This window comes from Centroberyx gerrardi, chromosome 17 (assembly GCF_048128805.1).
Source record: "Centroberyx gerrardi isolate f3 chromosome 17, fCenGer3.hap1.cur.20231027, whole genome shotgun sequence".
Taxonomy (NCBI): Eukaryota; Metazoa; Chordata; class Actinopteri; order Beryciformes; family Berycidae; genus Centroberyx; species Centroberyx gerrardi.
In genome coordinates, this window is record NC_136013.1 from 23,318,262 (window position 1) to 23,331,947 (window position 13,686).

Consider the following 13,686-nt stretch of genomic DNA (forward strand, 5'->3'; position numbering starts at 1 on the left):
CCCGCCTCGAAGGGCTGTCCTTTCAAACTCAATCACGTACCACTGCGTATGTGTGTGTGTGCGTGTGTGTGAGTGTGTGTTTGGGGGGGTAGAAGGGGGGGTTGCTAAGGTTGATTGAAGCACATGGGCCAAGGAGCCAAATTAGCCAAATTGCAGAGGGCAAACTCTAATCAGTGCTCTACCCCTCTGCCCTCGTCTCCTATGGCCGATGCAATTATGAGCCTGATGATGGCTGTGTGTGTGTGTGTGTGTGTGTGTGTGTGTGTGTGTTGGGGTGGAGGCTCCCATATGTAGGGCAGCAGCAGTGTTGTCCTCTGTCATTTGAAAGGAGAAGTGCTTCCATCCCAGTGCCAGTCTGACTGGATTACTGTCACCCAGTCACACCAGTATGAGCCAGACACCATTTACTCTGCTCCACTCGCCTCTATTCTCTTCTATTGTTCTGATTGATTCTATTTTATACTGTTTTATTCTACTGTATCTACTAGTCTGTTGTATTCTGCTCATCTTGTTTCCTTTAGTTTTCTATTCTATTCTATTCTGTTCTATTGTTCTAGTTTGTTCCATTTGATTCTATTCTATACTATTTTATTCTACTGTATTATTCTATTGTATATACTAGTCTGTTCTATTCTGCTCATCTCTTGTTTCCTTTATTTTTCTTCATTCTATTCTATTCTATTCTATTTTATATCTGTCTGTACCGTCTCCCTATCATATGCTACTCTCTGTTGTTTTCTTGAACTTTACTACTCATCTACTCTACTGCGGTGTTTTAGATTCTATTGCTCTCTATTCAACTCCACTGTACCACTGTGCTACTGTACTATTATTTACTTTGTCTGTATTTCTCTTGTTGCTATTTCAGGTCTTGAACACTTTGTGAACTGTATGGTTGTGGATTAGTGTTTACACATTTCAACCTGGCTGACCAAGAGGTGGATGATACAAGGTGATAGAGATGAAGGTAGATAGAGAGGGAGGAAGGTGGAGATTAAGGAACAAGGACCCCAAATGGCTACTTTTTGCTTTTTCGTCTCTCCTCATGCCTGCAACTTTCTATGCTAGTGGCGTGATCATAAGAGACAGCTTTGCTTGCGTGCAGGGAAAGTCCTCCAATGTCAAGCCTTGTTATTTTTGGTAAAAAAAAAACATATAAACTGTATATACACACTGAGGAAAGGTAACTGGGAGGTTTTTTGTAGGAAGCCCCAGATTGACCCTGGTCACGTTTCTTGTTCATTCATAAAAATGAATCACGTCCCTTGTTTGACAAAGCAAAGGGAATGTGAATATGGATGCTTTTGAGAAGTAACACTTTACAGCAGAGGTGGGGACTCGAGTCACATGACTTGGACTCAAATCCGAGTCACAGTTTTAACTGCTTGAGACTCGACTTGATGCATGAAGAGAAGACTTGAGACTTGACTTGACTTGGGTTCTGGTGACTTGGGACTTGACTTTGACTTGTACTTTGATGACTTGAAAAGTCTAAAGTCTTGACTTGAGATCTTGTGTTTGTGTAAATGACTTAGATTGAAAGTGATGAGATTTGTTCCACCAGACGACTGAATTTAAATTCTGTTTTCTGAATTTGTATGGAATGACTGAATTTATTGAAGTTGAAACTGATTATAGAAATCAAAGTCATGATGCTCTTACCAAGTTTTTATCCTATTTAACTTGACAATGTCCTACATGCATTTCCTGTGGCTGTATGTATTTAGCTGTATATATTGAAATCTGTGTCTACATTATGCCTCTCTGTCTCTTCATGTTGTGTTCATACGATGCAGATTCCATTCCCAATGCAGTCTAGTTCATTGGATTACACTGTCAGCGAAAACTTAAGTGGGAGTGTAACTGTGCTGTACATGTGTGTAATGTATTTAGATGGGTGGACCAAAGAACAAAAGCCCATTAAGTGTTGTGTTATACAAGGTTTCTGTGTCAAAATATGCTCTCTTAATCACATACTGTAGGTTAATACTGTAGGTTGATGTCTTGGTGAATGTGTCTAGATATGATTTAGTTGGATTACATGGAAATGATTATCATTAAAATGTGCTGGATTTCTCTCTATCTCATCGCCAAAAAGCACATTTACACTCGATTTACAATTACAAGTTAGGCATTAAGCAGACGTTCTTATCCAGAGTGACTTAAGAGAACATTCCTCAAGCATCAACAATAAAAACAGCACTCCTATCAGCAGTTATGTTACGCCAATAAGCAAGTGTAAGTATAATAATCTAATAGCATAATAACAACAACCACAACTAAGTGCCTTAGTAAACATCTTGTCACACTTGTTCCCCATCTATCATTATCCTGACTCTCCATTTTGAACAGGTATTTTACCATCTGAGCTGTTTCATTAACATATACTTGCTGAATCCACGTGCTAGAAAGTTTATTTTCACTTGTGTAGTTGCCATATGTGAATTGGAGACACATTGCATTTCCACTTTGTTGTGAATGTGACCAAATGCATCTCTGACCATCTCCGGAGGTGGTTTGGACGATCAGACATTCAATGCATCTTGGGTGTATTTCAAATGTAAAAGCTTTCATTAACTGGCTATAATCAATCATAATCAATAATATCAATCAGCAACAGAGACTAGCAAAATGGACATTTATTTATATGAAAATGTTGTGGATTATTACTTTAATGCCAGGTGGAAAGCAGGTCATAGTGATGGTGGCAGGCCGGCGTTTGTAATGCAATCGTGTCTGTATTGGAGATGTATTTGCGGTGGGCCTGTTCTGTTACTGTGGTGTGGTTCCATAAATAAATCTGTATGCATCTAAACCTCTGGCCGCTCTCAGCCTGAGTGGAGAGGGAAGGCTGTTATGGCAAGAACTGACTGGAGTGGACTGAAGTGGTCACAACGGTTTTCGCTGCACTCCCCGTGTTCCTGATAGTCGCTTTGCTGCCGTGACAGTCTGACAGACTTACATGCCGAGCAAAATAGCTATATTCGCATTTTTCCTTTGCCACGCTCCACACTGTATGTCTGTCTGAGTGTGTGTGTGTGTGTGTGTGTGTGTGTCGGAGTGTGAGTTTGTGTTTCTGTCTATGCGGAATCTTTGGGACCTGAGTGAGACTTGAGGTTTTGCTTCTGTATGGTTTGCATATTTAAGAACCGTATATGCTAGTCTGTCACACTGAATCTGAGGAACAACATTGTACACACACACACACACACGTCCAATGACAATAGTGGGTGTGACTGCATAGTTTTTGTGATTAATTTTTTATTACATTTCTGGGACATTGGGAGCTATACACCACACAGGCTATGCAGTTGCGTCACAAATCTCCTATCAACCATGGTTGGTACCATCATGGAGGTCCATTGGAGAGCTCACTGTTCACTATTAATGGTTAAAACAACCAGGCTAGAAAAAGGCAGCTAGCTAAAAAACCTTGTTGTGGTGTGGCTTTATAAGTAAAAGTGAACAGTCTTATAAGGTTGATTTTTTTTTTCCAAATGTAGGCTGGTGTGACACAGTAAACTGTCTTGTCTTTAGCCCTAGTCTCTACTCCAAAACACTCTGAGTTGTAGCTTGAGAAGAGTCAGCTCAGTTAACCTGAACAAACTGTTAGCTAGCTAACTAGCCAGCAGGCTCATTTACCAAAGCAGCTCATATTGATGTTAGCATGCTAACGCTAACTAATACTAGATACGTTAGCAAGTGTGCTAGTCAGGACAGTGATGGTTAGCTGACCAGGTTAGCTTGCTAACAAGCTGACATTATCTAAACACAAAATCAAACAGTCAAAAACAGCACAGAAATCAGTCATGTCTATTCATTTCTGTTGAGACGGCCTAGTTGTACATTTAACCAGCTGTTCATATTGTGGCCGATATTTGAGGACCTCTAATATGGCCGCCAGAGGGTGCGTTTCGTTACCTGAAAGCCCTCTGGCGTGTTACATGGTTAAAGGATACAGGATAACAGTATCCCTCCTCCCCATCCATCATTCTCCCAGTCCCTATCCCTTACTGCCGCCCAATAGCAACCAGACATAGGCGACTGCGGCTGTTGTGGGGATCGAACCTGTGAACTTTCAGTTATAGGGACAACCCCTTTTGTGGTTTAAAAAACGTCATTAATCATCTGTGTTTTTGAAATATTGGGGAAAGAATGTTAACTTTTTTCAAAATGGATACTTAACATTTTGGAATAAAGTTATCTTTTTCCACCTTGAAGCAATACATCACATTTGTCAGCATCACTTCACTAGGTTTTTGGTGACCACTGCAGATCTATGTTAGTCTTATTACTGGTTAAATGGATTCAGTTTCTTTTCTAGTACCTATTGATCAGGTCTGCAAACCAGAACTGATTAGATTTCTCTTACAATGTAAATCTCTGTCTAGCAATTGTTCCAGCCAGACTAAAGCATACATTCAAAGTAAAGGTAAAAAACAAAACAATCTTCTGATAAATTCATCATGATCATAGTGTTCCCCCCTCTATATTCTAGGTATATTGAATGATAAACTTCACCTAAGGTTTTTTTGTTTTGTTTTTCATTTTACATTTTTTTTTTCTGTGTCCAAGGTAATAATTTTGCAAGTATTAATAAATTAAGACCTTTTATGCATGTAGACATACACACATTAAAAAGTGAAGAAAAAAAAGAGAAATATCCTATTAATTACTTCAAGGAATTTATATGATATTTTTGTAAGCATTCATACATTCTAATTGAGGCAATTTCAACAAATTATCAGTCCTTATCTGACACTTGGCCTTTTCCTTCCTTCCAGTCACAACATGTTACGCCTTCAATCTGTTCATTAAGAAAGACACACACAATATCCCACTATCCACTTTGATTAATCTGTCATATGATATTCAGTGGTTGCAGGTAGATTACATGCAAAACAATGATTACGTGCATACTAGGCTGTAACACCTCTTCATCAAACAATGTACACAATTCCCCCCCCCCCCCCCCCATTCAATCATTTCATAAAAGCATGCACCACTTCTTTTCTCAGAAAGTGAATATCTTTTTCTGAATCTCAAAATTCTTGTGGCTACTTTTCATCTCTTCCTTCCTTAGGTATGATATAACTCTGTTTGTCCATAAAATCAACAAACAAATAAGAAAAAAGAAAGAAAAAAAAAAACACTCTCAAGAAGAAATTATTTGTCCCAAAATGTAATTAAAAAATGTAATTCCATTCAATAATGATGTATACAAAGCTTATGAAATTTTGATTTGAAAAGTACCATGTAATATCTGGTTCCAGGCTTCTATTTTGAATATAGACCCAAAATATGAAAAAAAATAAATAAAGAAAAATAGTTGACGCTTCACACCACCCCAGTCTCTTTCTCAAATAAATATCTGAAATCATCATGGCTTGAGCTTGGCAAGTAGTAAGAGTGTGAAATTGTAGGGATGCTTTGTAAGAACATATATACAGTGTGCTTCAAAAGTAGGTATACAATTTCTAATAATAATAATAATTATAATTATGAAAAACAAAGCTGTATAATTTCATTTTAACAAAATAATTAAACATTCAATAGTCTGTAAATAGTAGGTGTACCTGGAAACAGGAAAAATATTCAATAATACAGTGAATATTAAGGTTATAACATATTAGTGAATATGTTATAGATGGGACGATCTGCTTATCTCACGATACGATTCGAAAGGCGATATGAAGTTCTCGAATATGTATATAAAATGTATATAAAAATGTATAATATAATGTATGCCTATTTTTGTTACACGTCACTATAGAACTATAGAATCACTCTCTAGTCTGACAGGGACTTACAGTACATAGTTTATACAAACTGTGAGATAAAAAAAACAATATAGAAGTAAGCAATCTCTCCTTTGCTTTATGTCATCACCCATGGGAATAAAGCAAAACACTGGTTCAGAGTGGCAGGGGAATGGGAGGGGCAGTGGGGTGGGGGTGGCAGGGGGGTTCCTCATACTGGCACACACACACACACACACACGTATGCTAACATGTGCATACACATACACACACACATACACACAGCTACTGAGCTCATTTTCTCAAACGGCGGTTTATTGGATTAATACCGAAGGTTTACCAAGCGTACAGTTTTTGATTAACACCTTGCCTGAGTAAATTTGATTATTGATAAGGTGTGTTGTTGTGTTTGAGTGTGTGTGTGTGTGTGTGTGTGTTTGCAGAGCAGATTACAGTTGTGGGCCCTGGCCCTATCTCTAGCGGCCGGTCTGTCACTCTGCCACACTACGCATTCGACGGGAGAGAGAGAGAGAGAGAGAGAGAGAGAGAGAGACAGAGAGGTATGGAGACACAGACAGAGAGAGAGAGAGAGACAGAGAGAGAGACACAGGTAGAGAGAGCGAGCACCGTTATCTCTCTCGCTCCAGATCCTGCCCTCTCACCTCCCTCCATCCCTCCCCCCTCCTCCCTCCCCCTGCCTTCGCATTATCTGTCTTTCCTCGCTTTATTTTATTTTCACTTTTATTTATGCAGGAGAGTTTGACTGACCGCTCTTTTGTTCTTTTCCCAGCTCTTTATTTCAATCACAACCGTTTAAAAGACAAAAAAAGGACAGCTCCCAGTTAAAAAGAACAATAGCATGCTGACGTCAGCTGAGTCGAGGTTGGACCGTACTTCCCATGAGGTCGCAGAAAACTGCACAACAATTGAGAGACTGTGATATATTTCAGATGCCATGTATCAACTGATAATGTAATAACTGCTGGATAATGTAACGTATCATAAAAAAATTTATAAAATGTCTCTCAAAATCGGTCGAAAATGTCATAAAACCTGTTAATATAGAATTTGTATTAACTGCCAGATAATTTAATAACTTAAAAAATTTAATAGAACCTATTAATGTAGCAAATGATAATGTCAGATAATGTAGTATTCTGTCAAAATGTAATAAAATGTCCCTTTAAATGGGTCAAAAATGTCATGAAACCTGTTAATATAGCAACTATGTATCAACTATGTATAACTACCACATAACTGGTAAAATGTAATAAAACCTATTAATGTAGCAAACGATAATTACATTATGACAAGTTTTTACATTTTACAGTGGCAGGTTTCTCCGATTTACATTTTGTCTGACAATTTGTGTGGATTTTTTGCATTTGATCACACTCTTATTACACTTATTTTGTCTTTTTGTCTGCTTTACAGCATTTCGTCATTTCATACTCATTTATTTGGATTCAGAGAACTGCCTTTTCACCTTGTCGTCCATCTCAGACCGGGTCACTCTCTCTCTCTGTCGTTTGCTTCTCCTTTTTCCCCCTCATTCTATCTCCCGTTCTCGCCTTTCTTAGCTGCTGACAGAGAGAGAGAGAGGTAGCAAAGGAGAGAATGCAGAGGAGTGAAGTGAAAGCACCGTATCAAGCTTCACGTTTTCGGGGAAAAAAGGGAATAGGGGGAAAAAAAAAAAGAAATGGGGGGGGTGTGGGGTGGGAGTGTGTGTGTGCCGCTACACACCAGTGACTCCCCACTTCACTCATCTCCACACACATGTGCGCGCACACACACACACACACCTAGGGTTCATATATCATCCAGTCTTTTCACACACACAATCGACCCATCCCCCCCCCCCCCCCACACACACACACACACACACACACACACACACCAACATGTATTTGGCAGCAGGTGAGCTCAAACGGCTTAAATGTAAATTTCATTGAGGGTTGTGTGTTTCTTGATGCTACAGGATGATGGTAGCGGTGATGGTGGTGATGATGATGATGGTGATGATGATGATGATGATGTTGACTGACAGATCCTTTGTCTTACACTGACATAAAATTAGGTATTGTTCCTTTATCAGCCACAGCCCAGGATGACTTGACCTGGATGATTGGATGTCATGGATTTTTCTTGTAGTTGCCTTACGGTTAGACTGCTATGAGTTTTTGAGGGCTGATGCCGATATTTCCAGATCGATATTTTGTGCCGATATTCAGTATCTTCAAATGTGACCATTTTCATACAAAAAATTCCAAGGATTCAGTGTTTCCTTCCTGTATTCTTGTCTGGGTGGAAAAGCCTTGGAAACAGCATTGAGACCGTTGGAATAATAAAGTAAATTGAAATTTCAAAAAACTGCTCAAAAGACAATAGATTTTTTTTTTTTTAATAGTAATATAAGCTTTTTTACTACAGCAATTCTTTTTTCTTAGCAAAAAAAATAAAAATGTGAAATGAAATCCCCCAGTATTGCCCCTGCATAGACATGAGGGATGGCGCAAGGATGGAGGGGGGGGTATAGAAGGAGGTGATTATTGGCGGTCCTAGGGGGGCTTTTGTCTGGGCCCCATGAGAGAAAGAGGTTAACGCCACTTAGCCTCGGGGAGGGCAGCAGTGTGTGTGTGTGTGTGTGTGTGTGTGTGTGTGTGAGCGATGGGCTCCCCCGCTGCGATCCAAAATCACTTACCATTCTCCTCCATGCTCCTTACCTCCCTCCCTCTCTCAGTTTCATTCTAACATGCAGGCCTAGAGAGATGACTGTGTAGCATAGGCAAATGTTTGCACAGCTTTTGTTTTTGTTTTTTTGGAGGGGGTGGGGGGGGCAGTATTGCCGAGGCCCGAGGCATGGGCTGCCCTTTGATGAAAAAATCAAGCAAGTCACATTTTTCAGTTCCTGTCGTCATGTCGACAGAGCTGAACCGCCCCCCCCCCCCCCCCCCCACACACACACACATATTTTCTTTTCTTTACAAACTGGATTCTGTCCCTCCAGGAATTTGCAATTTTGCAATAATCACAAGCATCAAACCCACTTGAGTTCATAAATGCCTGACATTGTCTTTGACACACAGTTACAGATGCTTTTGCAGATGCTTTTGAGAAAATGGGGAAATTACAAGTTGGATTTGTCAGAAGCATGTATGAAGAGAATCTATTTTATATATCTATTTTTATAGTTATATTTCACTGATTGCAAAATAATCAAACATAACTGAAACCAATTATGTTAATGAGGTATTCAAATCGATTATGTTACTGATTCCAATTTGGAGTAGGTAATGAGTAATCTGTAAAGGATTACATTTTGAATAACCATAACCAATGACAGAGCCAAGCTTTTCAAATCACACACACACATACAGTCTTTGGTCTTTGTCTGTTCTCAAACTGTCCCTGCAGGCCACCGTACACTCTCTCTGACCGTGAGCCAATCAAATCAAAGCAAAACAATAGCTCTTTTCACCAACAGGCTCCTATTTATTTGTGGAATCATATTTAATAAGTAATAATCTGTAACTTTTTTTATAAATAAATGTCCGTTTTGCTACTCTATCGCCAATCGATAACATACAATACAAAACAAACGATAGTGATTAAGCAGTTCATGAAAGCTTTTACATTTGCTGCTCTAAACACGATTAGTGATAGCCACCATGGCTGGACAGACAAAGAAAAGAGCGCCACCTACTGAAACTCAAACCTCATCAACAGAAAATCCAAGGAAAAAGAAACAAATTAATCACTCCGAGAAAGAAAAGCTGCTAAAAGGAAAGCGAGCGTCTCCGAGCCAAAACAAGAGTGAACATCGGCGCTGCCTTTCCAAGACGAAAAGCACTTCAAGATGAGACGATGACAAGTGATACAGATGTGGCTCTTTTTCTTTTGGACTGGTAGCTTTCACTTTCATTTATTAGCCGCAGTCTATACTGTTTTTATTATTATGTTAGGCCAGTTCCTATATTGAGTGGACACACCAAAGCAATGACTGCTGATCACCAAAGGTGTCGCCAAAATCAAGAAAAACAAGAATCTCACTTCATTGTCTTCACTGAAAAAACAGGGAAACATTGGTTGTCAGTTATACAAAATCATAATATGTGTTAAAGAAATTATGTTTCTACTCTTTACGCTATGCAATCAATTACAATTAAGTCAATCCAAAGCAAAACATTCATTTATTTCAATTATATAGAAGTAAAGCCAAAGAACTTTTTTTTTCAGTGTTGATTATCACTAATACAGTACTGTGCAAAAGTCTTAGACACCCTAGATTTTTTACATACATTTTGTCTTAGATGTTTATGTATTTGTTGTCTGCATTAGTGTGTCAGTAGACTGCTCTTTATAGTAAATCTTTTGATATTTAGAAACTTTTCATTTCCTTATTTTCCGGTATTTACATGTGCCTAAGACTTTTGCCTAGTACTATATGTAACTGATTCATTTATATTGTTCAGAAATGAACAATATAACCTAGTAAACATTGTGAAATCTCACAATGGTATTTAATAGATCATCTTTTATTGCATCGTATAATGGTCGAACCTCTTGTTTATCAAAGGAGAAGGCAGTTTGCCATCCCACCCTGCCGACTGGTGTGGCGTTTTATTAGGCCAGAATGTGAACGCCGCATTAGCCCTGCCACATCTCATTGTGTGAGACGGTACACTCTAGCTGGCAGACATTGTGTGGAATTACTGCCCCCACCTTGCGATCGTCTGTCAGAAATGAGTTTAGTGTCCTGATTAATCTGGCCCTTGCATGATCTGTCCCTCTCCAAACGCAATTATGTCCTTGGAGTAAAGGACAGGCCGTCTATCAGACAGGCTTGATTACAAATCAGAGGGAAATGGTGACTGGCATTGGAAGGGGAGCTGGGGGGGGGCAAATTTGTAGATGTGTCATCTTGTACTACACAAATATAAATTTGTGATGTTAGGAAGAGAAAGAAAGAAAGAAAGAAAGAAAGAAAGAAAGAAAGAACAAATCAAACAAACAAACAAATAAACAACATAAAGTAATGGGTGAAAAAAGGGATAAAGGGAGGGTTCAAATGTATAGATGTGTCATCTTGTACTACACAAATATGCTGTAAATATGTGTTGTTAGAAAAAGAAAGAGAAAGAAAGAAAGAAAGAAAGAAAGAAAGAAAGAAAGAAAGAAATATAGAATCAAACAAACAAACAAACAAATAAACAACATAAAGTAATGGGTGAAAAAAGGGATGGGGGGGTTTCAAATGTATAGTGTGTAATGTGTCATCTTGTACTACACAAATATAAATATGTGTTGTTAGGAAGATAAAGAAAGAAAGAAAGAAAGAAAGAAAGAAAGAAAGAAAGAAAGAAAGAAACAAAGAAACAAATAAACAACCTAAAATAATTGGTGAAAAAAGGGATAAGGGGGGGTTCAAATGTATAGATGTGTTATCATGTAAAAGGGATAAAACAGCAGGGGCGTATATTCACGAAACCCTTTGCTATGGTAAAAACCCTGCATCTAATATCATGTGTCACCAAAACATGTAAACCACCGTATATAAATAGTCTAAATTTATGTGGACAACGTGGAGCAATGACTGATGGCTGACCAGATATTATCATTTGGTCAGTGTGATTAATTATTAGACGTAGGTCACCAAACTATCATCTTAGACAGAACTTTACGCCAGAATGCTCCCTTATGTGATCTATTTTTTAATATGGCTTCCAAATAGATTTCTGACATTTTTTGCTTGATCTTTGCTCTCCATTAAAATGATAAAACTACAAGATCAAATTTGGGCTCGCTTAGGCTGAAGTACGGTGAGTGCCACACCTTACCCAATTGACGCACATGAAAAGAAGGGAAAGAAAGACTTATCTACCTACCTTCCCTCCCTCCCTCCCTCCCTCCTTCCTTCCTTCCTTCCTTAGTTGCTTATGTGCTGCTCAAAAGGCATCGCAAGGCCTCAGAAGTGCACTATAACCACATTGTGATTGTATGGTAATTGTTATAATCAGAGCACGATATAATAAACACAAAGCACAAAACTGCAGGGGGTTGAATACTTTATGGGGTGACTGTATAGTTAATGACGTGTTATTAAACTGATATACTGTGATGTTTGCCTGATGATTTCATTGTAAGAAAAGTTCATCTATGCTTCTAACAGACTTAGAATCTGCTGGTCATGCATTACAACGCACAAGTGTCATTGTTCCATTAATTATGTGATACATTTTATTGATTCCTGATGGCCTGGTTGTTTTTAAGACATTTATCAAATACTCGTATTGTAACATTTGATGCTAAATCTCTTGTTAAGGTCTCTCTGAAACTTCAGTATCTGTCGGTGTTTCCTGAGCTCAGCACAAAGTGTCACAAATGATATTTTTTTGGTCGAAGCCGTTGCTATTCGCATTAATCCAGGCAGGCTCCGAGCTTTGCAAAAATGCTGATGAGGAATTATTTTCCCAGCAAGACAATGTTTGTGAATTAGGCCGGTTGATTTTTGCATCTTTCCCCCGATCGTCCTCGGCCATTTTCCCAGTCTTTATTAAAATGTAATCACTTAATGAAATTCGCCTCGCTTGTTTTCTCCAACTTGCTGTAAAAACAACTAGATCGAATGTGATTTCACCACCGGTCAGCCCCCAATCCCTCCCCCCCTCCCAACTGTTATTTTCTCCATCAGCGATTTCCCTCTCCTCTCTTTTAAATACATTCGTTCCCTCCTCCTCCCATCCCTCCTCCTCCTCCTCCTCCTCCACTCTCCCGTAACCATGGCGACCGTAGTCAGCTGAGAAATGGCAACTGTGGCCCTTCATTAGGTATCAACACGGGCGCCGACAGCCCAGATAATAGCCAATAAGGAGGGGTGTGTGTGTGTGTGTGCGTGTGTGTGTGTGTATGTGTGTGTGTGTGTGTGTGGAGGGGTGGCATTATGTCGGGGAGTAAATGAAAAGCCCCTGGGGACGAAGCCAACCTTGCTGTCATGCTTCAGGGAGTTATGGGTGGGTGGGGGACATCCTCTTCTTTGCGTTTGCATATAAACCCCGTGAAAAGCATGCATGGCAAGACGTGCGCACGTGAACGTACACACTTGCACGGATGCCTCATATGCATGCACACACACACACACACACACACACACACACACACACACACACACACACACACACAACCTATAAGGAGAAATAGGCCTTGGATGTGTAAGTAGTGTAGTTGATACCGTAGGGTGTTTTTGGGTAATTATAGCCCACTCAGTATTTCAATATTAACTGGAAGGAATTCTGAATTGGAAAAATTATATTGTGGCTTCTTGTTACAAATGTACAAACATCATAGGTTGATTTTATAGTGGGTGAAATTATTCAGGAATGGGTTACACAGGAGATAAAGTGCGAGTTTAAATGTGTCCAGTATTTGTTGTTGATTTAGCATGGAATTGTAGAACTGTCTACGCTGTTCATGAGAAGATAATTTGGAAATTGAGGATTATTCTTATATATTCTCTAACTGCAATAATTTATAGTGAATTAAATTCTGGTGAAATTTAAGTATTCCTCGTTTTACTGGAGACACCCTGGAACCCCCTCAAGGACCCCTGGAATCCCCTCAAAGACACCTGGGAACCCCTCAAGAACCCCTGGAACCCCCTCATAGATCCCTGGAACCACCTCAAGGATTCCTGGAACCCCTTCAAGGACCCCTGGAACCACCTCATAGACCCCTGGAACCCCATCATGGACCCCTAGAACCCCCTCAGCGACCCCTGGAACCTCCTCAAAGACACCTGGGAACCCCTCAAGGACCCTTGGAACCACCTCAAGGACCCCTGGAACCACCTCAAGGACCCCTGGAACCCCCTCAAAGACACCTGGAACCCCCTCAAGAACCCCTAAAACCCCCTCAAGGACCCCTGGAAGCC

At 39.6% G+C, this 13,686-nt stretch overlaps 1 protein-coding gene across 29 annotated transcripts in view; it reads left to right on the forward strand.

Annotated features, from left to right (window-relative positions):
* Positions 1-13,686, forward strand: part of nrxn3a (neurexin 3a) — a 353,072-nt gene that overhangs the window by 58,301 nt on the left and 281,085 nt on the right. Inside the window, exon 3 of one of the 29 annotated variants that reach the window (XM_071914345.2) lies at positions 6,308-6,319. The exons of the other annotated variants lie outside the window; for them this stretch is intronic. Within the exon in view, the coding sequence (XP_071770446.1) occupies positions 6,308-6,319 (12 nt within the window). The remainder of the gene's footprint in view (positions 1-6,307; positions 6,320-13,686) is intronic. 29 annotated transcript variants of the gene reach the window in all.